General features: G+C 38.0%; 1 protein-coding gene across 2 annotated transcripts in view; it reads left to right on the forward strand.

Moving 5' to 3' along the window:
* LOC136857271 (carnitine O-palmitoyltransferase 1, liver isoform) overlaps positions 1-25,882 on the forward strand; it is a 336,584-nt gene extending 310,702 nt beyond the window's left edge. For both annotated transcript variants that reach the window (XM_067135788.2, XM_068225119.1), the window contains 3 exons: positions 2,740-2,874; positions 12,439-12,798; positions 23,811-25,882. In XM_067135788.2, coding sequence (XP_066991889.2) covers positions 2,740-2,874; positions 12,439-12,798; positions 23,811-23,906 — 591 coding nt within the window. In that variant the 3' untranslated portion in view covers positions 23,907-25,882. The remainder of the gene's footprint in view (positions 1-2,739; positions 2,875-12,438; positions 12,799-23,810) is intronic.
* Positions 25,883-27,728: the final 1,846 nt, after the last annotated feature.

The following is a 27,728-nucleotide window of genomic DNA, read 5'->3' on the forward strand; positions in this document are numbered from 1 at the left end:
ACACCAACCTGTCATTGCGTTTATCCTATTATGCGTTCATATGCATGCTCCTGTCTTTCTGCGTTCATCTTGGTTCATTTGGCAGTGAATGTAAAATTCTTTTTCCTTAATGTGTTTTTAATTTTCCTAGGCCTAGGCTCCGTATATTACCTGGACATTATGAAGAATAAACAATACAGAAGAGCAAATCCTACTAGAGGTTTTAAATGATGATATTGAGAAATATGGTATTAAAATCAGCATGGAGAAGAGCAAAACAGTGGTGATGACAAGGAGAGAAAGAGAAGGAAAGGGAATCATTAGTATTTTGGGACAAAACCTTGAGGTTGTTGAAGACTTCAAATATTTGGGAAGTGAAATAATGCAAGATGCAAGGTTTTTTTTAATTGGCTTTCGGTCCGATCGACCATTTAGCCAGCTACAATTTTGTATGTTTCTTATTAATTATGAATTGACTTGTTGAATTTTGTATGTCTCTTATTAGTTAGTTACTTATACATTTAAGACAAACACAAACACCCAGCCCCCAAGCCGGAGAAATTAACCAGACAAAGTTAAAATCCTCGGCCCCGGCCAGGAATCGAACCCGAGGCCCCTTGAACCAAAGGCCAGCACGCTAACCATTTAGCCATGGAGCCAGACAAGATGAAAGGTTGGATAAGGAAAATCAGCAGAAGGGTACAAGCGGGAAATACGTTCTACCAGAATGTAAGGAAACTGGTGAGGAACAGAGAAGTTCCTATGAAATGTAATGTACAAGATGCACTATACCCCTATATTAACGTCTGCGTCAGAGACTTTTTTGGACTCTGACAGCAAGAAATGAGAGTAAAATTTAGGCCAGTGAGATAAAGTTCCTGAGGAGTATGGTAGGGAAGACAAGGAGAGACAGAGTAAGAAATGTTGAGGTCAGAATAGAGATACGGGGTAGAAACACTGAGTGATAGGATGGAGAAGAATAAATTGATGGTTTGAACATGTTATGAGGATGGAGGAGGGAAAGATACCAAAACAAGTGTTGGAGGCTAAGGTAGAAAGAAAGAAAGAGGGCTAGAGGGAGGCCCAGAGCAAGATGGATGGACTCTGTCAAAGACAGTATAAGAGAAAGAATACTGGACCGGAATACAATTACTGAAGAGCAGTGGTGAAAGGAGAGGCAATGATGGACCCGACCCGGCAGGAGCTGGACAAGGGGAAATGAAAATGATAATCATCATGATGATGATGATGGTGATTATAATGAATGTCAAAAGTTATCTTAGAGTTAAAGCTTCCATGGTCTGTTAAACTACTACAGTCAACACTAGATGACTCACACCCTGGTGTCCCTGACTTTAAACAACTTGGACAGAATTTTAATTATTAATGAGACAGCCACATTCTGGGAGGCTAAAATGTTAGAGGCTAGCAGAGATCTTGCAACACAGCTAATCTGCACTAAACACAAGAAGCATACATACTACACCAGTGCTGCATGCCAGCACGTCACCAGTGTGTCTCAGCCAATTGAAACATTGGTGTCATCACTTCGCTGAAAAACTGTACTTCTGATAGGAATTCTTTTGCCCAATAATCATCAGGTAAATTAATTATTCCCATATTGATAAAATAAAATGGCGTATGGCTTTTAGTGCCAGGAGTGTCCGAGGATATGTTTGGCTTGCGAGGTGCAGGTCTTTTTGACGTCCATAGGCAACCTGCGTGTCATGATGAGGATGAAATGATGATGAAGACAACACACACACCCGTGCCAGCGAAATTAACCAATGAAGGTTATAATTCCTAACCCTGACGGGAATCGAGCACGGGACCCCCGTGACCAAAGGCCAGCACTCTAACCATTTAGCCATGGGATCGGAACCCATATTGATGATGATGCCTAGGGATGCTTAGCTGTGTTGATACTGCTACACGGCTGAAAGCAACAAGAAACTACAGCCGTAACTAACTCCTGAGGAGATGCAGTTCTCTCTGCATGAATGAATGAATGAATGAATGAATGAATGAATGTACTCGTGATGACTTCCTCCCGGCTAAAATATTCCGGAGATAATAGTCCCCCATTTGAATCTCCGGATGGGGACTACATGGGAGGAGTCAGTCATCAGGAAGACGATTACTGACAAAACAGTACTGTTAACTATAAGTTATTACATTCAAATCAATGTTGGAATGACATTACTTTTCATCCAGTTTACAAAGAAAACTCACCAGGGGTTTGGGGATTGAGCCCCCATCGAGGAAAGCGAGTATCTATATATGCTGTATGCTGCTCTCCATGTTTCCTACAAATAAATATACATATATATTAGAACAAATCTGATTTATGACTCTCAGATCTTTCCAGAGTTAGCCTCCTATCACAAAATATTTTATTTTTTGAGAGTAGCTAAGAAAATCTTCACCATTCTAATTTGTATAAATACTGTAGCTTCTACCACTAGCTTGTTAACATAAGAAATAAATTCTGTCAGAGATAGATCCAAGGCAAAAGAAGGGAAAGGGATATGAATAATTATCATTCCTTACTGTAGGTATGTAGAATTACTTTTGTTTTGTTATCTATAAGTCTAATATACCATGTATAAAATAGGGTTTGTAATTGGAATATGAATGACCTGCTTAAGCAGAAGCGTATCAGGAAGAAGAGAAGAAGAATTAGAATAATGATAATGATGATGTATATAGAAAGGAATCACATTGGATTTCTTCTTACTGATTTAATTTAAAATCTTACAGGATGCTGGGAGATTTTGTCTGACCTATGAAGCTGCCATGACAAGGCTATTTCGAGAGGGCCGCACTGAAACAGTAAGGTCTTGCACTATGGAATCTTCAGCTTGGGTCAAGTCCATGATGAGCAATGAATATTCAGTGAGTATATTTATTTTAATGTAAACCACATTAATATTTTGTTAATCATACTTTCAAAATGATATTGGGGTTAGTAGACAAGCACATTGGCATATTTTCAAGAAATTGTGGAAATTAATGGGTTTGAGGTACAGTGAAACCTTTACTATGGACATGTTTCCATATTCCATGTGAAATAATACAGAAATAATTATATAATCATCTCATTTATGGACACACTCGGATATAGATATGGACAACTGTTTAAGAGTCCTAAAGCTTGCTTAATTTCTTGACAATGGGCAGAACAGGGATTTCAAGACCTAATGCATTGTTCTGGGTGAAAGTTTAGATTTTATAATTCCACCTTTACAATACTGTAATTGTCTTTATTACAAAGACTACATTAAATTACACTCGTGAAACATGTTTCGTCCTCTTATAGGACATCTTCAGTCACAAATACAATACATAACATTAAAAATAAGGCAAGGACACATTAAAATAAGTAAATGCAAGTCTTTGTATACTGTGACGTGACGTGATAGAGTCTTGTCAATCTTCAATGTTAAAATGGTGCGGTGTGAACATGATATGAAGCATGAAGTCCAATTAAAATCACATTTAAAAACTGTTGTTCAAAACAATTTGTCAATTATAAAACTCTTATAGCCACTTACGGAGTTTTATAATTGACAAGTTGTTTTGAACAACAGTTTTTAAATATGATTTTAATTGGACTTCATGCTTCATATCATGTTCACACCGCACCATTTTAACATTGAAGATTGACAAGACTCTATCACGTCACGTCACAGTATACAAAGACTTGCATTTACTTATTTTAATGTGTCCTTGCCTTATTTTTAATGTTATGTATTGTATTTGTGACTGAAGATGTCCTATAAGAGGACGAAACATGTTTCACGAGTGTAATTTAATGTAGTCTTTGTAATAAAGACAATTACATTATTGTAAAGGTGGAATTATAAAATATCAACTTTCACAAGTTGATACTTTGACAATACGGGCTGTAATATGAAATTTATTACGTGCAATTGTTCTGGGTGTTAAAAAGATCGAAAAATAAGTTCTGGGGACTAGTGTGGAAATGTCAAGAAGACAATAAGCGTTACTAAGTACAGTATGTACCTGCTAGCCCTGCTGCCTAGCCATCCATTCCCATTAGCTGGAAGTGGGTGAATAAAGAAAATTATGAAATGTTTCCTGACTGATGGATCCGCAGTTTAGTTAAACGCGATCAGTTTGAAACATAACATAACATAACATAACATAACATAACATAACATTTTTTCTCTTCACTCACCCATCAGTTGTTTTGTCTCAAGTGCCATGGCATTAAACGTAAAGATTTGACAGTTTGCGAAAAATTTGAAGTTGCCAAGTGTGCAGAAAACCCTAAATACATTGTAGTAGACAAACAAGTTTCACCAGCTTATATAAAGGAAACTTCGTAATGCTGTACTGTACATGATTTGTGAGTTAATGACCCTTTGACCTTTTCTAATTCAAAGTTTTAAAGTACTTATATTTAAGTTAGAATTAAAGAATCAACTTCATTTCAAGAGCGGAGGTATACATAATGCATGTTTTAAATTTATAATTAAATTGAACAGCAGCCCTCCCAATAAAGTACACCTCCCAGTTGCGGACAAATTATGTCACTTGAATGTCCTTAAGTAATAGGTTTCACTGTAATTGTAAGACAATTATATTATAAAAAATTAATATTTATTTGTCACAAAAATAAAATTTCGAAAAATTCCGAAAAAGAAAGTCTGATGCCAGAAATCTTGAATACGATTAGCCTGTGTAAGGAACTTCTTGAAATTATCACTTTGTTCTAAAAACATAAAAAAATCAAAATGAGTAATCTGTTCGAGTTGGTAATGTTATTTTATGAATTATGTTAAGATAATTAAAAATTATGTAAGGTAACTGAACTATGGAATAGAATGTCAAACCATGATTCAATGGAGATAGAATAGGTAGGATATGCATACCTTCATCACCAATGATACCTGCTCTAAATTGTTCAAGTACTTCTGTAAGTTATACTGTATAACTAAAAATATATGGACTATGGCTAGTAAGCCTAGTAATAAAGTTTCCAAATTATCAGACATATTGTATTTTGCTCAGAAAATATTCTACAGTATACTGCATATTATGAGAAGTGAACAGACAATTGTATTGATATTCATTAAAGACAGAAAATTGAAGAGGAAGACAGGAACACACACAGGTTTGAAAGAATGGCAAACTAGTGTGAGTAGAAGGAGCAATAGATAGGAGGGACAAGGACAAACATAAAGACATAAGGAACTAGGAAAAACTCTATTGGTCTTCATACACTGTCGTCTTCAAAAATGGACTCTCACATCATCATCATCTTCTTCTTGTAGCCATATCCTCATAAGATGTCGGCTGTCATCAGGGCGATCTGATTCTTGTTCTCAGTAAGTCTGAAAAGAATCGGGGTACTGAGTAAAGGTCTGCAAACTGTCCAGTTCGTTCGCTCACGCTCATTTGACCCTCATGCAGTTGACCGTATTTCAGTCGACATAGAGCGGGTTGACTTGCAGCATGTAGTTACGGGTAGAGCCGCTGATGAGCCTACGAACAGCATCACGACCAACAGTAGGGAGGGTCCACCTATTCAGTACAATTAATTTAATGTTTCTATGTTTTATTAATAATGATACTAGTTTTGACCTCTTTACTTTGGTCATCTTCAGCCGTGTATACCAAAATGGAAACAATATCAAGGCAAAAACGGTCACCAAATATAAAACCAAATTTGGCATGTCTTAAATTTGTTGTCAAAGGAACATGTTCAAAAGCACATCACGTCGTAACAAGGCTGATGTTGATCAACTAGTGAATATAAAGTGTAATGGGAGTTGTGAGACAACGTATGTCCCTATGTTAGAAGGATTAGAATCATAATTCATAAAATTGTGTGCGGGAATGTGAAACAATACAGATAAAAATGAAGTGGAAGAAACCCATTCAAAATTATCTATAATTATGCTAAAATTGTGGCTATTTTCCTTGTATTTTCTTCTTGATTCTTGACTTGTCTTGCAGTCTGTTCATGAAACCGTTCATGAAAGTACAAAGGGGCAAGGACAGTCTCTGAATCTTCTTGCACTGCCATCTTCACATAGATGGTACCTCATCTAATCAATCCCAGTTCTTCATTATTAATTTCTCTTTGGCCCCCAATAAGCTTATTTCTGCTTTCTATGTTCATTAGGAGAGTGTGCCTGGATAGTCATTGAGGGACCATTTTGACAGAACTTCAATCATGATGTGGGAATTTCGGGATAAAGAGAAAGCCTGATAAACAGAAATCTTTCTATACACAGCTTGTTTTGCCACTTGTCTGTTCCTTTCCATTATATATCTTATCTTACTTCTTACTATATATAAAAATGGATGTATGTGTGTAAATGACATATCTCCTCCTAATCCACTGGAGCAATTTCAATCAAATTTTGAACACTTATTATTTGCTATCCGGAGACGAGCACTGTGGGGTAAAAAAATAATCGAAAATAGGGTCGAATCCATAGTTTTGGGGGTCGCTGAAGTGAATAGTGACACTCCTGATTTTTTAAAAGTCAAATTTCTGTTCCCATTTGGGTGGGGGGCGAGGGGGGCCTGATATATATACGACAAAAAGTCATAGGACCAAAGTTGTAGATCACTCCAAATTGAACAGAGACTGTGCCGGAGACAAACCACGTGGGGGTAAGACAGCCCAGGAAACATTAGGGGTGGGGGGCGAGGGGGCTGAGATATACAAATCATCGAATGTAGTGTCGAATCTATACTTTTTGGGGTCACTGAGATGAATAGTGACACTCCGGAATTTTTTAAAGTCCAATTTCAGCCCCCATCGTGGTGGGGGAGATAGGAGAATGATATATAAAAATAATCAAAAATAGTGTTCAATCCATAGTTGTCGGGGTCGCTGAGATGAATAGTGAGACCCCGGATATTTTATCGGTCCAAGTTCATTCCTCTTTCTGGTGGGGGGTGAGGGGGATTCAGATTTTAAAATAATTGAAAATAGTGTAAAAGCCATAGTTTTCGGGGTCGCTGAGATGAATAGTAACACTCCCGATTTTTTAAAACTCAAAGTTTAACCCCCTTTAGCGGGGAGCGAGGAGTGAGATATAATAATAATCGAATATACTGACTAATCCATAGTTTTCCGGGTCACTGAGATGAATAGTAACATTCCGGATTTTTAAAGTCCAACTTCAGCTCCCTTTGGCATAGAGAGTGAGAAAGGGTGAAAAAATAAATTGTCAAAAATGCCCAAGATAATAGACGTGTGTATGTTCCAGTATGACTACCTGGAAAACGTACTGTGGGAGTAAGACGCTCCTAGAATCACTACAGAAGTGGGTGAAATATAATCCATATTAATAAATAGAAGTCAGTTTGGCACGATCTATATATGCTGTACTATATATATATATATATATATATATATATAATTATAAATTAAGGCATAAACATGAAAATGGACGTGAATTAATGAGACCATTCTAGGCATCCTAGAAACTTAAAACTTGGTACCAGAACAACCTGATGACTTCAGGATCCCTAGAAAAATCTAAAATTCTCAAAATTCTCTGAGAGGGACACGCTGGGAGTTTCAAATCTGCATAAGAACACAGTTGGTGATATTTATCCGAACAATAACCTATAGGTTTCATGGGCTTAAAAGTTTCCTGAAAGTCCTAATTTTTAACCCCCTCCCCCATATCAAGATGGCAGCACAATCTCCCAGATGAGTTAGAAAATCGAAATTTGGCAAAATTATAGCTTTTAGCCTGTAACCGACGGAAAATTTACGAGATGTTTATAATTTTTTACTCCCGGAAAATATATAATATGGAGGCAATTTTAATGACGGTGCAGACCTTCCTTTCGAGACATTTGGTGGCTAAACGGTAAGTCGTATCACAAAACGGATGGCACAGTCTCTGTTCAATTTGGAGTGATCTACAACTTTGGTCCTATGACTTTTTGTCATATCTCTATCCCTTATGTTAAATTTGGCTCTATTTCTGGATTTACCTAAATTTTGCACTTTGTACACATATAATTGATGGTTTGATTCACTTATGGGAGAGATGGGATCATCAAATTCTACACGAATATTGGCTCACCCAGCCAAATTCTATGTTTAAAGCTGTCACCTAAGTATCTAAAAAGTAATTCACTGTGTGAAAACCTTACACAAATTTCACCCTATTCAGCGTTTCTAAAATAATCTTGCCTTTAAATAGATGAGATATGAGGAAATATCATAGGGCCAGCTGTTTAGATCGCTAAATGAGGCCAGAGGCAACTAATAAGAGACAAAATAGTAAGATCGAAGCAGTAGAAATGAAAGTTTTAAGAACATAGGTTAAAAAGACAAGAAGAGATAGAATTCAGAATATTAAAATCAGAGAAGGGCTAAATATAGAACTGTTAGTGCAGAAGATACAGAAAGCAAGACTGAGATGGTTCGGACATGTAAAAAGAATGGGAAAGGAACGGGTAGCAAGAAGGGAATTGGAAAGAAAAGTTAAGGGAAAGAGACCAGTTGGAAGACCGAGAAGATGGATGGACCATATTTGGAAGGACAATAGAGAAGCTGGACTGGGTGTGGTGGAAGTAATGAAGTGGAAAAAGTAGAAGGACAGAAAGGAGTGGAGGAGGATTGTTAACCACACCCAGGCGACTGGAGTGGGACATTGATGATGATGATGATGATGATGATGATGATGAATATCTTTATAATTTTCTCTTTTCTTTTCCTATTGGTGATGCTATCGATAGAGACTGCGGAAACAACATGACTTTCGAGGCATGACTGGATATATTTGTTCCCATGTTCTTCAACAACATGAAATTCCTGTAGGTGGTTAGGAAGGGACAAAATTAGAAGAGAAAATGATATGTAACTAATAACCTAATAAGTAAAGAATAATTGAACTTTGTTTAGAATTTATTTTTCGGTGTAGTTATTAAATTATTTTCTCAGTGTAGCTTTCCTTTCTCAGTATTCCAATACTGTTTTGCAGCTGAGATAAAATATCTTAATGAAAATACTAATGAACGAATATAAATAAGTTAACATAGAGATAGATTTTCATACATACTGGTACATAAATCTTCATTGTAGACTGTTAAGTCTTACAGTGTTCAGTCTGCAAGTCTCTGTGAATTTACTAACTGCTACCAGAATCCTCTGTTTGTAACTAGTTCTGTGGCCTCATTTAGTTCTAAAACTCTTATCTCTAAATCATTAGAAACTGAGTCTAACCATCGTTGTCTTGTTCTCCCTCTATAACAGGGTGCATTATTCTCCTAGGTAACCTATCTTCCTCCATTCACCTCACATGACCCCACCACCAAAGCCAGTTCCTGCGTACAGCTTCATCCATCGAGTTCATTCTTAATTTAGCCTTTATCCCCATATTCCAAGTATCCTCCTGCCATTGTTCCCACCTGTTTTTACCAGCAATCATCCTCACTACCTTCATGTCTGTTACTTCTAACTTAAGAATAAGATATTCTGAGTCCACGCAGATTTCACTACTATAAAGCAAAGTTGGTCTGAAACCAGACCAATGTTAAGATAGTTTCGTCCAGGACCTGACTTCCTTCTTACAGAATACTGTTGATTGCACCTGCGAGCTCACTGTATCAGCTTTATTGCACCTTGATTCAGTCTTACTTACCAGACAACCATCCTGGGTGAACATACATCCTAAATATTTGAAATCATCTACTTGTTCCAGCTTTGTATGCCCAATCTGACATTCATTTCTCTTGGATTTCTTACCTACTGACATCAGTTTATTCTTGGAAAGGCTAATTTTCATACCATACTCATTCCACTTACTTTCAAATTTGAAGATAATAAACTGCAGGCTTTTGGCACAGTCTGCCATTAAGACCAAGTTGCCAGCATAGGCCAAACTAATTATTACATTTTTCACCTATCTGAATCCATCCCTGCCACTTAATACCTTTCAGTAGATGATCCATGTAAATAATGCTATTTGCTTTACGTTGCACCGACACAGACAGGTCTTATGGCAACGATAGGATAGGAAAGGCCTAGGAATGGGAAGGAAGCAGCCGTGACCTTAATTTAGGTACAGCTCCAGCATTTGCCTGGTGTGAAAATGGGAAAACCATGGAAAACCATCTTCAGGGCTGCCGACAGTGGTTCGAACCCACCATCTCTCGATTACTGGATACTGGCCGCACTTAAGCGACTGCAGCTATCAAGGTCGGTTGTAAATAATGAACAACAAAGATGAAAGATTACAGCCTTGTCTAACCCCTGCAAATACCTTGAAACGAGAACTTATTCTACCATCAATTCTCACTGCAGCCTAGTTGTCCAAATAAATGCCTCTGATTGATTTTAATAATTTACCCTTAATCCCATAGTTCTCCAGTACGGTGAACATCTTTTCTCTTGACGCTCTGTCATATCCCTTCTCTGTATCTAAAAAACATAAACAACTGTCTATTCCTCTTGTAACATTTTTCACTTATCTGGCGCATACTGAAAATCTGATCCTGAAAGCCCCTCTGTGGTCTGAATCCACACTGGTTTTCATCCAACTTGCTTCCAACCACTGATCGCACCTTCGCTTCCAGAATCCCAGTAAACGCCTTCCCTGTTATACTCATCAGTGAGATACCTTGATAGTTGTTGAAATCCTTCCTGTTCCCTTGCTTTTAGATATGTGCAGTTACTGTTTTTGTCCAATCAGAAGGTATCTTACTAACAGACCATGCTTACTTACACTGACAGAAGAAAATATTCAGACACCAAGAAGGGGTTGTGCTAGATTAACGAATATTGGTAGGCATGTTTATACATCTGGAAGATGACATGGATTCAAATTTCCCGCAAATCGCATTAGCATGGCGCTAGTAGTGGCCCCATGACTTTGCACATCAGGTTTGCTTTAAATACGAGCTGTACTGTGCGAGAGCATTAGTTACATGTGAGATTGGACGGAATGACTGAGAGTGGGTCAAGAATGCCTTTACAATGATGAAGAGGCCAGTATCAACAGCTCACTGCGATTGAACGAGGAGGTAAAATAGGGCTACGCGAGGGTGGATTTTCCTTCCGCACTATTGCAGAATGACTTGGCAGGAATGTCTCCACTGTGCATGTGTGCTGACAACAGTGGTCACGAGAAGGTACGTTTGCAAGAAGACTGAGCTCCGGACGCTCCCATGGCACTACAGAGAGGGAAGATGCCATTATTCGGCATATAGCTGTGGCGCAACGGACTGCGTCTGCAGAAGCAAATTGAATGGCAGTTGGCACCACAGTGACGCAATGAACTGTTCGAAATCGGGTACTTGAAGGACAGCTCCGAGCCAGTTGCCCTGTGGCATGCATTCCACTTACCCCAAACCACCACCGTCTGCGATTTCAGTTGTGTCAAGCAAGAGTTCATTGGAGGATGGAGTGGAGGTCCGTTATGTTTTGCGATGAAAGCTGGTTCTGCCTTGGTGTCAATGATGGACGTGTGTTGGTTAGAAGGAGGCCAGGTGAGCGCCTGTATTCCACCTGTCTGCAGCGTCGACACACTGGACCTACACTGGGAGTTCTGGTTTGGGGAGCTATTTCCTATGACAGCAGGAGCACTCTCGTGGTTATCGCACAAACCCTGATTGCAGACGTGTACGTCATCTGGCGATTCAATCTATTGTGCTGCCATTCACGAACAGCATTCCCAGGGGTGTTCTCCAACAGGATAATGCATGCCCCATGCCACTGTTGTAACCCAATGTGCTCTACAGAGTGTCGACATGTTGCCTTGGCCTGCTCGATCCCCCGATCTGTCCCCAATTGAGCACATATGTGACATCATTGGACGACAACTCCAACATCATACACAACCAGCATTAAACGTCCCTGTATTGGCCGACCAAGTGCAACAAGCATGGAACTACATCCCACAAGCTGATATCTGGCAATTGTATGGCGCAATGCATTCAACAGTGAGGCGTTTACACCAGTTATTAATGGACCAGCATGGCACATTTGCGATGGCTTTTCTCGCACGGATATAAACCTGTAGTCTTGTATCTTTAATCAATGAAATATGTTACCTTGACAAATATATTGCTAAAATTTCCATATTCTACATTCCTTATTTCATGGTGTTTGGATTCCCCCCACCAGTGTATTACTCTATGAAACCATTTCATCCCTGCCTTCCCACTTTATTTCACCATTTCAGGTCTAATTTCATCTATTCCTGCTACTTTATGACAGTGGAGTTTATTTACCATTCTTTCCATGGTACTCAGATGGATTCAGTTCAGTTTCCTCCTTTATGGTGATTTGGAAACGGTCAGCCTGTTTTAAAGTGAAGTTTTTTGTATGATTAAAATTCACATGCCGCTTAACTTCAACTTTTGAAAATGAAGGTATTTAATAGAATCATTGATAAATATTATCAGTTCAAAAGTGCAAATGTGATTTACTTTCAGATATCTCTTGTTTTACAGGCGGAGGAACGTATTTCCCTGTTCCGTAAAGCGTGTGACAAACACCAAATGCTATATAAGGAAGCAATGTGTGGCAAAGCCATTGACCGTTACCTGTTCTGTCTCTATGTTGTGAGTAAATATCTTGAAGTGGACTCTCCATTCCTAAATGAAGTACTTCGTGAACCGTGGCGTTTATCTACATCTCAGCCGCCTCATGGACAGACATCCAGATTGGATCTGAAAAAGTGTCCACAATACATTTCCCCCTCAGGTGGTTTTGGACCTGTAGCAGATGATGGCTATGGAGTTTCATACATCTTGGGTGGAGAAGACATACTTTTCTTTCATATCACCAGCAAACGAAGTTGCCGCAATACGGTAAGTTTATTTTAGCATTGTCTTTTACAACAATTACAAATGAGTAGGTAGCTAATTAATTTGTGGAATATAAACAATCCTTTGTCTCTCAGACTGACTTTTAACCCCATTTATCCATCTCACAACATTGTCGAGGTCTTTTTGAAGTTGCTCAGAATCTTGTAACTTATCTGTTACTCTATACAGTATAACATCATCCGCAAAAAGCCTTACCTCTGATTCCACTTCTTTACTCATATCATTTATATATATAAGGAAACATAAAGGTCCAGTAATTCTGCCTTGAGGAGTTCCCCCTCTTAATGATTACAGGAACAGATAAAGCTAAACCTACTCTAATTCTCTGGGTTCTGTTTTCTAGAAATTTAGTCACCCATTCAGTCACTTGTCTAGTCCAATTGCACTCATTTTTGCTAGTATTGTGGAACCTCAATTCTCCGTTTTTGGAGGGACTATGGAAAAAAAAAACATACAACACGGGAAAACGGAAAATCCGGGAACGAATGGGCCATTTACAATTTGGCTAAGCATTACAAAAATGAAATATATATATACTTATAATCTTACAAACGCCCTTAAACTAAACCAAACTACAGCCCCAATGGGCCTTCCGCTTACCAAGCGACCACCCTCAGTCCGAAGGCCTGCAGATTACGAGGTGACGCATGGTCAGTGTCACGAATCCTCTCAGCCGTTATTCCTGGCTCTCTAGACCGGAGTCGCCATCTCACCATTAAATAGCTCCTCAATTAAAGATAATCGTAGAATGAGTGAACCCGGAACCTGGTAAAAATGCCTGACCTGGCCTGGCCGGTAATCGAACCCGGGCCCTCCGGGTGAGAGTCAGGCAAGTTAGACCACGGGGCTGCCTTGAAACATTAATTACCGGTACCATACGTGACTTAAAAATCTCGAAACTTTACATTCAGTTTTGCCGGGGAAACTTTGTCAGTTTCCTCTGAAAACTTTGTCAAATTCTTTTGAAAACTTCTTTCAGTTCAGCAACTTTGATCAGCCAAACTCTTCGAAAACTCTAATACCCATAACGCCAAGCCAAGCAACAATCGACCACAAGTAGTCTTTAATTCTCTAATCTAATAAAAATAAAGCACATTAGATACAAGAGCGCCCAACATGATGGCGAAATCCCTTTTCCATTGTAATTTGTTCACCGGTATACTGTTCCTAGTCAGTTTATGGAAATCTTGAACCGTGTAAATTAGGCCTACATCGACTTTTAAAGGTTACGTTGAACTCGATAATATGGTTTTGAATATAAGTATCGATCTTCAAGTTCTCGAATGCATTATATTCAATTCTGCCCATCACTAATTAACTTACAATCAAACTGGAAAGAGAAAAAATATCATTAACACTTCTGAAATTACGATTATTCGTGAACTTGAGCTCAGCTGGAAAGCGCGCTCGCTGTAAAAGTCGGTACGAGTGCAAAATGATACAAAGTTTTTAAATGTGACGTGCGCCAGTTTTTATAACATTTTAACAAAAAAAACGTGAAATTCCAGTCTTATATTAGGACGAAAATAGTAATAGGCAATCCCAAAACCTCCCATGGCTTATGTATGTAAGGTGCAACATCTGTTCTGGTCTCGATAACATAATCATATAGATAATATTAATATGCTAAATTTGTGTTACTTAAGAAGAAGCAGTTTTGATTCCTGCCAGAAAGCCCAGTGACTATGCCCTGAGGCAAATGCCGAAAACCTGTTCGGCGATACACTCGAAAAAAATAAAAAATAAACATCTAACCCTGGACATAATGTTCCATGTAGACGTTTTGCAAGTACAAATACGGTATTTGATGAAACTCGTTCCGTCTTCAAATAGAGCTGTCGATATGCGCTCTGTCTCCTTCCAAATGTTGTGGGCACTCTCTGCTTTATGATTTCCAAGGATTCACTAAACAATACCACCCGAATGCAATGCTAAGATGATCCCTTATGCAAGTTCACCGCCGATCGCTTTTCCAGTACAGTACTTCCTCAAATTACCGCAATGACGGGACATCAACACCAAGATCTGTAAGTATGCCGCAGCCGTCCTTTTGTAAAATACAGTTTCTTGATAAACGTGTGATCAAGGATTTAGCGTTGATGGAACTGAAATTTCTGGACGGTTGATCCGGGAAATTGTTTCTTCGAGGAACGGATAATGCGGGATTCACAATCGCAACGAATGGGTACCGTCCACCTAATCAATACTTTATTATGTCTTGTTACTATGCAGTACCAGTTTCGACCTTCACAAAGGTCATCCTCAGCTGGTCATGAGATCTAAAGCTAACTTAATGTATAATTTAAAAAACATTACTAAATCTAATGAAGAATGTCACATGATATGAGTGATAATATTAAAATATACAATATATAAAAAGCCTCCATGGCTCAGACGGCAGCGTGTCGGCCTCTCACCGCTGAATACTGTGGTTCAAATCCCGGTCACTCCGTGTGAGATTTGTGCTGGACAAAGCGGAGGCAGGACAGATTTTTCTCCGAGTACTCTGGTTTTCCCTGTCATCTTTCATTCCAGTAACACTCTCCATTCTCATTTCATAGCATCTATCAGTCATTAATATATCACTTTGGGAGTGGCGACCCCATCGTATTAATAGCCTATATATGATTCATTCATTACATCCCTGACCTGGTCAATGGCTGGAAAACAGGTTGTAGGTTTTCATTTTTCACAATATATAAAATATACAATGATATGATGTATCTTCTGGTTTAAAAAACAAGTGTCGATATTCTATGACATGTATATGTTACATAAAATTCTGGTGTACTGTTCGTGAGTTATAGATAATTTGGTGAAATACAATTTCTACACTTAAAATGTTCATAGCATTCTTGAGGTACACTTGGAAGTTTAGTTCATATTGGTGAATTGTTGCATACGTTCATTGGTATGTTTGTACTAAGCATTCTAGAACATTCTAGGATATGGATGTGATAAAAACTAATAACATATAATACATTAAAATACACAGTATTCTTGCGGTATGCTTTGGAGTTATATTAATGTTGGTAAAGCATTATATACGTTTACAGGCATGTTTGTACCAAGCATTCTAGAATGTTCAACAATGTGTATTGTTTATCTTGTAAGTTCATATAGTTAAGAATGTTGGATGATTTACATCAAAATATTGTGGTGTGTCATTAGTTTCCTTGGTACTAATCTTGTTAGAAGATATTGAGTAGGTGCACTTGTAGTTTTGTTGTTGGACATGCAGTAATCTGCAAGAACAGAGAAGAAAATGAAGTACAAGAATTTTGTCAATGGAATGTCTAATGAACGTGTGGAGTAAGTGTTTACTTGCATAGTACTGTTGACTGGTTGAATGTGTACAGTTAAGGAGCACGTTCTGCACTGCACCGTGTGCGTCTAGGGCTGGTACTTGCGGTAACGGAGAGGGGAAGTGGAGGGGCATAAGGGATATTGATTGGGGAAGGTAAGGTAGAGGTGGTAGAGAGGGGAAGTGGAGGTGCAATAGAGGCAGTGATTGGGGGAGGTTAGGTATGGCTGGGCGTGTCTTCGGGAAGTTCCTTGATATGTATTCAATTCTGTTTTTTAACTATTTTTATGTAGGTGTTTTTTTCAAAGAGGATTAAAGAGGATATTAACTTTATCTGTAATTTCATTTAAGTTAAAATTTTGGTTTGCGTATTGATCTATAGTAATGTAAATTCTTCTGTTATATTGAGCAGAGGGCCCTTGGGGATCATACTTAGAATATGCATGTCGTTTTCATTATTTGTAAAATTATGCTTATAATCCTCGTTATGTTGAGCTAGAGACGAAAAGTGATTATGCTTTAAGGCGTTAATGTGTTCATTGTAACAGATAAAGAAGTTTCTTCCAGTACGTCTGATATAGCTAGCCTCACAATTGTTGCATTTCATTTGATACACTCCTGAACAACTGTATCTATTATTATCATTAACAGATTATCATTAACGAATTTGGCATTGTGTAAAATGTTAGCGCTGTTGTATGTTTTATATATTGTATATTTTAATATCATCACTCATATCATGTGACAACATAGTCCATTTGACGTCATGTATCTAGAGTTAGTAATGTTTTTAAATTATATATTAAGTTAGCTTTAGATCTCATGACCAGCTGAGGATGACCTCTGTGAAGGTCGAAACCGGTACTGCATAGTATGACCTCTGCAGGTTTTTCACAATGTGATTTAATTAGAATGCTCACGGGACCACGTAATTTGAACGAATAATACGGGAAAACATAGTTTCCGGGAACGTATAATCGAGGTTCTACGGTAGTCTCCCATCATCCACCCTATCAAATGCCTTAGATAGGTCAATCACAATACAGTCCATTTGACCTGAATCTAAGATATCCGCTATATCTTGCTGGAATCCTACAAGTTGGGCTTCATTGGATTAACCTTTTGTAAATCCAAACTGCCTTCTATCGAACCAGTTATTTATTTTACAAACATGTCTAATATGATCAGAAAGAATGCATTCCCAAAGCTTACATGCAATACATGTCAAACTGACTGGCCCGTAATTTTTGGCTTTGTTTATCACCCTTTCCTTTATACACAGTGGCCACTGTAGTAACTCTCCATTCATTTGGTATCGCTCCATCATGCATAAGTACTTCAGATAAGATACTATATCCCAACCCATTGTCTTTAGTATATCCCCAGAAATCTTAACAATTCCAGCTGCTTTTCTAGTTTTCAACTTTTATATCTTTTTGTAAATATCTTTGTTATCATAGTTAAATTTCAATACTTCATTAGTATTAGTCACCTCCTCTATCTGGACATTATCATTGTAACCAACAAACTTTACATACTGCTGGCTGAATTCTTCTACCTTCTGAAATTTTCTGTTCTTGAAATATGCTATTGTAGATGGACTCGTATCAGTAACAACATAACTTTCACCTTTCAGAACAACCCGAGTACATTCAAGTCATTCTAGAGCCCCATTAGCACTCAGCACATGTGTACAATTTTTACTAATGTCCAATCCTATGATTTCTGGTGCTTCCAGCAACTGACATACATTATCTTCAATGATTGGCAAGGAGGACACCGGTGTATCGCCTCTTTTCTCTAACTTAGTTCTGGCTTTTGTTAAAAGACCATAATGTAAAATGCGTGATCATTGCAGATATCTTATTGCCACAGCAGATTTTTCACCTTTCAAATTAAAGAAGCTTTGTCTTCTGACACAGTGTCAGTTACCTCATGTATCTAGTTCAAATTACTGGTATAAATGCAGCAGCACAGATCCAGGTTTGCAATCTCGTCAAAAGTGGTTTTGGAAGTAAAGCAAGCTCTGGTGCTACTGAAGGAGATTTCAAGGGGGAAAAATTGTGCTTGAAATCAACTTGTCCACATATGGATATGAACTCCATACTCTTGCTGCGATTCTATGCATCTCTTGGGCTAGACACGTAACATGAAGCATATTTGGAAAAACAACAAATATATATCTCCTTTATATAAAATAAAGGTGTGTGTCTTATATGCTCAGCCATGGCTAATTATATGTTGCAATGTTAAGAGTGTGATCTTTTGCTGCCATTTTTAAGTTGCAATAGTGCCAAAGTAATTGTACAAAGAACATTGGACATAGGGAAATCCTTCACCTGTATTTATCTCATTGACCAGTCATCTTTTAATGGATTTCAGCTAAAGATTTTTTTAATCTATTAAATTAAAATGAAATTGTTATCCTTATTATTAACAGGCCTACCATACACTGGGATTTGTAAATTATCTTTCTGTTGATTAATTTTAATATTTAAATAACAGCAAAAACGGGACAAGTACAAACATGGAAACATAGAATTACAAAGACAAAGTCCACATCTTCAGTAGATGGGCTCCCTCCTCATCAGTCCTATTTCTTCTCAGCCCCCAATGAGCTGATTTCTGCTCCCCACCTTCATCAGGAGGACGGGCAGCCACTGTCATTGAGGAGCCATCTGGATAGATCTTCAGACTTGATGCAGGATGAGAAGAAACCCGAATAAACATGGGAAAAGGGAATAGAAATCAGTTAAAGGTGAATACAAAGACTAGCTACACAGGACAAACACAGGGAGAAAAGGATATTAATTTGTGAATATACGTAATTGTTTTGTATTTTCATCTTTGTCCATGTTTCCTCTTTCTCCTGCTCCTTCTTCCTGCACTAACCCTTCATTGTATTTATCCTATTAAGTGTTCCTATCCCTCTATATATGACATACATCGTAGCACTGTGAGTTCTCAATTTAGGACTACTGTCTGTTGTTTTGTTAGAATAATAAAGAACCCCTATAAGGTAAAATTCTGACATTCTGGCTGCTGTTAATAATATAGTAGTGATAGCAACATTTCTTCATTATGTTATTCTTTTTATAATAATTTTTCTCATGGCTAAATACTTAGCAAAATAATTTAATGTGTTCACTTCAGTTATTTTTCATTAGGATTCTTTAGTATTCACATAGATTGAAATTGCATGATTTTGTATTCTCTGCTTGCTATGATTTTTCAATCACTGGTTTAACCTGTTTTTCCCATAAACCTAAATACATACACACTTTGCCATTGAGAAAGCTGCACCCAGAAAGAATTATTCCCATTTAGTCGATAACTCTATAACTTCAGCATCTTGTAGAATTCAACACAAATTAAACAGTGTATTATGGTTGGGCATAATAGCAGACTCTATAGCCTGAGCCACACCATACAAAACAAGACTACAGTAAAATAAATAAATAAATAAATAAATAAATAAATAAATAAATAAAAACTTGAGTTTGGCGGCAAGTGGACCAGCATAACAGTCACCGGTGCCACATTAGTAACTGCAACGACCATAGGATGATGCTGTTCACAACGATTACAGTGCGCCTGTGAAGGAAACGTCAGTGAGTAGCTAGCATGCCTCAACAGTGCATTTGACAGCAGTATGAACAACTCCCAGATTTCGAGAGAGGGCAGAATATTGGACTCCAGGAGGCAGAATGGACCAAACTATGCAACAGTTTCGGGAGCAGTGAACACCGGAAAGATTCTGGGTGGCATAAAAACTCCACCAGACAAGAACCACAACGAGCAGTGTTCTCCATCAACAAGCATGAGAGGTCCACCTATTCAATACTGTATATAATAGTTAATGTTATTTACTACATCAGGATTGGTTTCGACCCTTGTATCGGGTCATCTTCAGCCTTAAATTATAAATGGAAAAGAACATTAAATTTAACTTGAAAACACCAACACCTAATAAATATAACACTATTGGCATGTCTTGAAGCATTGATGAAATATGTTGTGGTTAAATGAGTCCATTAAAATTGTCTCATGCACATACGTCCAAAACTTTTATGTCACTTTTTTCTTTAAAGATAAACGTAATCTTAATTTAAACTCTTTCCCGTAGGCTGCGTAGTAAAGCGTTATGAAGTCTCACATTATCCCCCATGGATTCCGCAGTAGAGCGTACTCGACTTTCAAATCGACTTCCTCTGCCATCTGTCTGCTAAACATACACCTTCTTGGAACCAGTGAATTCCCTATGCTTCGTAGATACAACTAATATGCATGGAATGCTAAAATAGTGTTTAACCCCTTGAAGGTCACGGCGCAATATATTGCGTGTAGCGGTAAGTGCCGCTGTGGTTACGGCGCAATATATTGCGCGTCGGAGTTTGAAGTGATATATCTTCGTAACTGTATGTCTTTGGACAATGATTGAAAAACGGATAGCTCCCTACATCTGTTGGCTATACTTTGAAATTATTAGGTTATTATTATCACCATGGGAAGCGCTAGAAATGAAATGTATTTAAGCGGATGTCTTCAGCTTTAGGGAGTCAATTGCAAACAGTTGAACATGGCTGCACGAAGTCGAGCTGACTTGCTTACAAGCGATGATACAGTTCGTGAAATTCTTATGAATACTGAAAGTGATTGTTCAGTATTTGAAGACAGCGATGAAGACGATGTAGGAGGTATATTTGGAAATAATTCAAGTGGCAAAGACTTAAATGAAAGTGAGGATGAGGTCTTACAGCCGCCACGTCCGATGCGAACGTAAATAAAGCACCTAGTAATCACAGAGTTTAGAAAGACGAGACTATAACTAACCAATTCACGCAAACCCCTTTTAACTTCGATGGCAGTAAGTCAGGAATTCATAATGTTTCACTGATGAAAAATTCTTCAGAAATTTACATTTTCAAAAAATTGTTGTCCGCCTCTGTGGTGTAGTGGTTAGTGTGATTAGCTGTCACCCATAGAGGCCTGGTTTCGATTCCCGGCCCTGCCACGAAATTTGAAAAGTGGTACGAGGGCTGGAACGGGGTCCACTCAGCCTCGGGAGGTCAACTGAGTAGAGGTGGGTTCGATTCCCACCTCAGCCATCCTGGAAGTGGTTTTCCGTGGTTTCCCACTTCTCCTCCAGAGAAATGCCGGTATGTTACCTAACTGAAGGCCACGGCCGCTTCCTTTCCTTTTCCTTGCCTATCCTTTCCAATCTTCCCATCCCCCACCAAGGCCCCTGTTCAGCATAGCAGATGAGGCCTCCTGGGCGAGGTACTGGTCATTCTCCCCAGTTGTATCCCCCGACCCAATGTCTCACGCTCCAGGACACTGCCCTTGAGGCGGTAGGGGTGTTGTCCCTCGCTGAGTCCGAGGGAAAAACCAACCCTGGAGGGTAAGCAGATTAAGTAAGCAAGTAAAAATTGTACCTTGTTTTGAGGATTATCATACCAAAAATATTACTAAAAATGATGTTTCACAATTTTTGTGCTCAAACTAGTTGTTTGATGTCTTGTTAACATACTATGTTAAATTCATTCGTTTCATTAAAATATAATGCCTCTTGAGGGTTGTTTTGCAAGCTTGTGCAATAACCTAAATTTTGGGGTGTGCAGTGGACTAAGAAACCTGACTCTCAAAGGGTTAATTATACATTTACTTAGATAGAACAGACAGCTGACTGAATGTAAACACATTGCAGCAACATGGCTGCACATAACCAGTTGAGTGAAGAGGATATGTGTTACAAATTATATTAATATGTTGGTGAATGCAATGGTAGTGAGCTTGAAGTTGTAGATATAATAATAAAATTGGTGTGGGAAGCAGTTGGAACAGAAGATGAACCTGAGGAAAATCAAAATACAGTATATTGCGCAGGACAAGAAATGCTCATTCAGGTACCATCCCCTGTTAAAATATTAGGCATTCTTGGACAAAATATAATTATGCGTTTTAATCCTCCAGTTAATTCTTTTTTGGACTATGGGCCTCTACGTAATTACAAAATATTCCAATATTTATCTTCCAGTCCCATTCAGTGAAAAATAGTTTATAATTTGTATGTCCGAGAGGCAGTATGGTTTGCTATCTAAATATCTTCATCCGACGGATCCCGAAAATGAAATAAATTGGGGGATTCAAGGCGAAGACCTGCGTCCTCTGCATTACCAAGAAAATAAGAGCCCTATCAGGTCGAGCAGTTCAGACTAACTTTAAGAACAAGCAATTTTACATGAACTTGCACCATGTTGGATGCTTCTTGATGTATCATTCCAAACTGGAGGGGTTGCTGCGTATAATTAGTGATCTCATTGTATCATTTTAGAATATGTATAGTGTATTTTCCCTTGTTGCAAAATTTGAAATGGATACATTATCTTAAGTGATTTTTACAGAATAAATTATTTAGTGAAGGTACTCCACAACTATTGGTATACCTGTTAAGCAAATAATTACTCTAGGTTTCGCCAGACAATGTGTCAAAGATAGTCCGTGGGAAAGGATTAATGGACTCGTGTGTAACCACAACATATTTCATCAATGCTTCAAGACATGCCAGTAGTGTTGGTGTTTTCAAGTTACATTTAATGTTCTTTTCCATTCATAATTTAAGGCTGAAGATGACCCAATACAAGGGTCAAAACTAGTCCTGATGTAATAAATAATATTAACATATTATATACAGTATTGAATAGTATACAGTATCTCATCCATGTTGATAGTGATAAATCATCAATACGGACCAAAATGAAATTCATTTCATATTACCAGCAGTGTTTACTGTGCATTGTCCAACAACATGTAGTGGCATCACTAGAGACCTGTGTCCACCAACACCATTTTATAAGGTACCTTGCCGAACAGGGCTTGTATTCACGAAGTCCTTTATGCTGTCTGTCATTGACACCCCAACATTGGTGGCAGTGTTTGGGGTTTTATCATAAGCAGGCGGCAGAGATGACTAAGAACTGGTGACGTGTTGTCTTTAGCTATGATTCAAGATTTTGTTTCAGCATGGATGACTTCCTTCTGGCCTTTGTTCTTGAGCGACACACCTCCAGAACTGGGTCTGCAATGGTATGAGCAGCAATTTCCTATACTTCCAGGACTCCTCTGGAGATTCTGAGGTGAACCTCAATGGCACAAGTATACATTCTGGGCATTTGAGGCCTCGTGTGCTTCCCTTGATGGAGCAACTCCACAATGTGATGTTTCAACAAGATAATGCCCACCCTCACACTGGCACATTTTCTTAGGATTGTCTTTGTGCTGTTGACATACTTCTCTGGCCTACTAGGTCCTTAGACTTTTCACCCATAGAACTTGTATGGGACCAGCTGGGAGGGAATATTCTGCCATCATCGGCTCTATTGGATCTAGGGCAGCATTTCCAGTAAGTATGGTCTGATTATCCACAGGAGAACATTCTATGTCTCTACAATGCTATGCCTCACGGAATCCCTACGTGTATACAAGCTTCGGTTGGTGCCACAGTATACTGAAACGTACAGTTTTGCACAATAAACAGTTCGTTTGATTTTATATTGTAATCAGTTATTTGCATCCCCGTTCCCATTGTCTGTGCCGAGCTTCATTCCACTCCTTTTGGACGTGGCTTTTTTAAATGGCAAAATGTGTATTTTCAAACAAAACTTATGAGTAATATTATTTTCTTTTACAGAATTCTAGTCAGTTTGGTGCTCAGATTGTACAAGCTCTTGCAGATATCAAGAACTTGTTTGCAGAAGAAAAGAAAAATGGCCAGAAGCTCAAGTAGTTACAACTATGAGGAAGTGATTCTACAATGGAAACAAAGTGATGCTTCTTGGATGTTATTAAAAGACTAAAGACCCTGTACAGGGTAAGAATGTTTGTGAAGCTGTCTTATATATTGTTAATTTTGTCAGTCCTTTTTTTATTTATGGACTATTTTTTACTATTTTTGTATTCTGTACCTTGTTAGTGTTTTCCCAGCTACCTGTTTTGTTTCTCGGTGCAATAACATGAAATACTAATGTTTTTGAAGTTGTTATGTATAAGAGATTTAACTAAATACTGGTGTTCTGGTGAAAGGTTTTAACATGGATGAAAATCGGCTCAAGAGTAAGTTCACTTATAGTGGATATTAAAACAGAACCCTGTTTATTCAGTGTACTTAGGGGAAAATATGTTGTCGTGAGCAAAGGGAGTGATGCACTTAATATTGTAGTTCAGCTGCAATTTAGTTTCCCTCTTCCATCAATAATAGTAGATATAAGCAGGCATGAGTGGAGGAAACGTATTGATTCAATTTAAAAGTATTCATCGGCAGTTGGATTAAAATATAGTATTCCTTGAAAAACCAAGAATATGGATCAGTGATGGAAGAAGGGAACATTCATGAAGGATAAACATTATGATTGATGCTAGAAGGAGTGATAGAAAGGACAGTCATGGGCAAACATAAAAATTCAAGAAAACAATATGGTCAAAGTCAACTCTTCACACATCTTCATGAGTTTCCAGTTCTTCCACACCAATTCGTTATCAGCCCCCGTTAAGCTCAAAAGCAGAAGGAAAAAAAAGTTCCTTTCTCATCCTCCAGTGACTCAAAAGAGAAGAAATCATTCATAATTCCATGAAAAAAATAAAGACCTCATATTTAGACTTTCTCGAAAATGCAGAACAAAAGATTTTGGGTCTACCAAGTTCCATTCCATAAGGACAGCTTGTATTCTAGAATTTTCTGTTATTACAGTATCCTTTCCATGAATGTTAGATATTTAGAGCCCAGAGTTTTCTCCCACAAATAAAGAACCAGTGAGCCTGTTCCACCCTCTGCTTTTAATTAAATTGTTTTGTACCCTCTTCAAGAAAGAGAGAATACAACTGATGAACAGTTACTCTCATGTCAACATATCTTGAAACATAAAACTGGGGTATTTTACTACTCTGAATAGCCTATAAATACCAAAAATTTAAAACAGAGTGAAATGTTTAATAGGTTTTGTATACTTAATATTTTGAGAGTTATGATGTTACTCTCTTATTATATATATAAATACAGAAAGGAGGACAGAGTGATTTTGAAATGAAACTGGACAGAACCGTGAAGGAGACAAAGATAAAGTATGTTTGCAGATAATAGTGGTAATAATGATCTAAAACTTGAAGACAAAAGACCAAGAGGGCGACCAAGACTCAGGTACAAGGACGTGGTGAAGATTTGACATTGAACAGCGAGGACATACTTTGGAAAGCATCGAAGAAGGAGAGAAGCCTCCTTTTCCGACCCATCGCTTAAGATGGAACGACGTGAGATATGTATGTATATATGTAGTGGTAATAATAATAATAATAATAATAATAATAATAATAATAATAATAATAATAATAATAACAATAATAATGATGATGATGATGATAATGGTGTGTGACCTCCGGAGAGGCCTAGCGCAGGTCTTTTGATTTGATGCCATGCAGGTGACTTGCACATTTGTAAGGATGGGGCCGTATCTGAGATGAAATATAATGCTGAAAATGACACAAACCCCAGCCCCCGAGCCATAGGAATTAACTAATGAAAGTTAAAATCCTCGACCCGACTGGGAATGGAACCTGGGATCCGTTGAACCAAAGGCTAGCATGTTAACCGTTTAGCCATGGAGCCGGACGATACTGTGGTGTGGGGAGCAAACAGAGAGGAAGTACAAGGGCAACTTGACATGTTGAATGAGATGATTGAAAATTATGGAGTGAAAATCAGTGTGGAAAAGAAGGGCAAGGGAAGGGAAGGGAAGGGAAGGGAAGGGAAGGGAAGGGAAGGGAAGGGAAGGGAATTATAAAAATAAAGGGACAAAACCTTGAAATTGTGGAGAGCTTCAAGTACTTGGGAAGCAAATACATGAAGGATGCAGGGCTGGATATGGAAATCTCTAAAAGGATTCAATGGGAAAAATGCATTCTACCAGAGAGTGAAAAACCAGATGTGGAGGAAGGACGTACCAATGATGTGTAAAGAGGTGATGTATAAGATGTACTACTGCTCAATACTGAAACATCCCAACTGGGCTGCAGTTGGACGGGGGGATGGATGATGATGATAGGAAATGTATAAAAATTACAGCTATTAAATTCACTGTTGAGTCAAATTCCAGTTACTTGTGTTCCAGTAGCACCCCAATAGATATTTTTCTGTTAAGATGTTTCCATATAATGTTATATTTTCTAATATGTGCAAACAAAATACTACACAACTGAAATTACTTCAGTGCATATCACTATAATAATTCTTTTACTGACTGCAGAGCAAGATATTTCTACTCCTAGAGCCTGCCAAGAATCTGAGGTAATTAGCATGGTTATAGCTTTTGTGGTTCAAAAACTACATACTAAAAAAAATCCACAGATTTATTTATTTATCTATCATATGGCCTTTGGTGCCACAAAGTGTCCAAGGACATGTTTGGCTCACCTTGTGGAGGTCTTTCTATCTGATGCCCATTGGCAACCTGAGCATCTTGATGTGGGATGATGATAATGAGGAAGGGAGAGGGTGAAACCTAGTGTCAAATAACACCAAGGGGTCTGCTCAAGGTGTAACATACCCATCTGATGGATGAATCACAATTGACAGTGTCATATGCTCTCACTGCATATGAGTCCGGTTCTATTGCTAAATAGTTAGCATGTTGGCCTTTGGTCACAGGAGTCCCGGGTTCGATTCCCGGCAGGGTCAGGAATTTTAAGCATAATTGGTTAATTTTGCTGGCATGGGGACTGGGTGTATATGTCATCTGGAAAAAACTCAACTTCACAGTTCGCCCATCCTACAAAAAAAATTGTTATAGGGGTAATTTTAGTCAAAAAGGTGGTTAGGCTTAGATTTAAACACTCTTAACTTATTTAATGGGAAGGATCATGAAGTTAACCACAACCTGGAAAGCAGAAACTCCATTGCTGCTGAGCTGCTGTTGGCTAGAACAAAGATGCTTATTGTGCAACAAAATTACCCTCATGGTGATGTACCTGTCTGCTATCTCATCTCTTTCACTTTAATACTGAAGAACTTACTTTTGTGATTCCTTTTTGAACACAGTGTTTATATGAGAAGTTATTGAACACTCCTTTTCTGTTTCCCAAAAATGTATTAACTTCCAGTAATATCATTATAAAATATCAAATCCACATTAATAACAGTGCTGATGATAGTATTTATTATTATTATTATTATTATTATTATTATTATTATTATTATTCACAAACAGTAGGATCAGCACACTGTTTTATTCCATAACTGGTTTTTTAACTCTAAGGTCCATCATCAGTGTTAAAACTAGAGTATTTATAACATTTTCGTCTACATGAGTGTATTGTCAAAATGAATTAAAATGGAGCCCTGTTGAGATCAACTGTAAGATAACAAAAAGAAAGAACAAGCGTGAGAGTATGAAAATAATATGTATAAATCTTACAATATTGTTATATGAGTTGCAACATACCATAGGAAAGGCTGGCTGGGAGTATATAGGCTCACTTGTGACGATTGCAAAATGTTTTATATAGGAAGGACTGGATGAACCTTAAATCAAAGATACCAAGAACATTTCAAGGCAGTAAA

Source organism: Anabrus simplex, chromosome 1, assembly GCF_040414725.1.
Source record: "Anabrus simplex isolate iqAnaSimp1 chromosome 1, ASM4041472v1, whole genome shotgun sequence".
NCBI classification, from domain to species: Eukaryota; Metazoa; Arthropoda; class Insecta; order Orthoptera; family Tettigoniidae; genus Anabrus; species Anabrus simplex.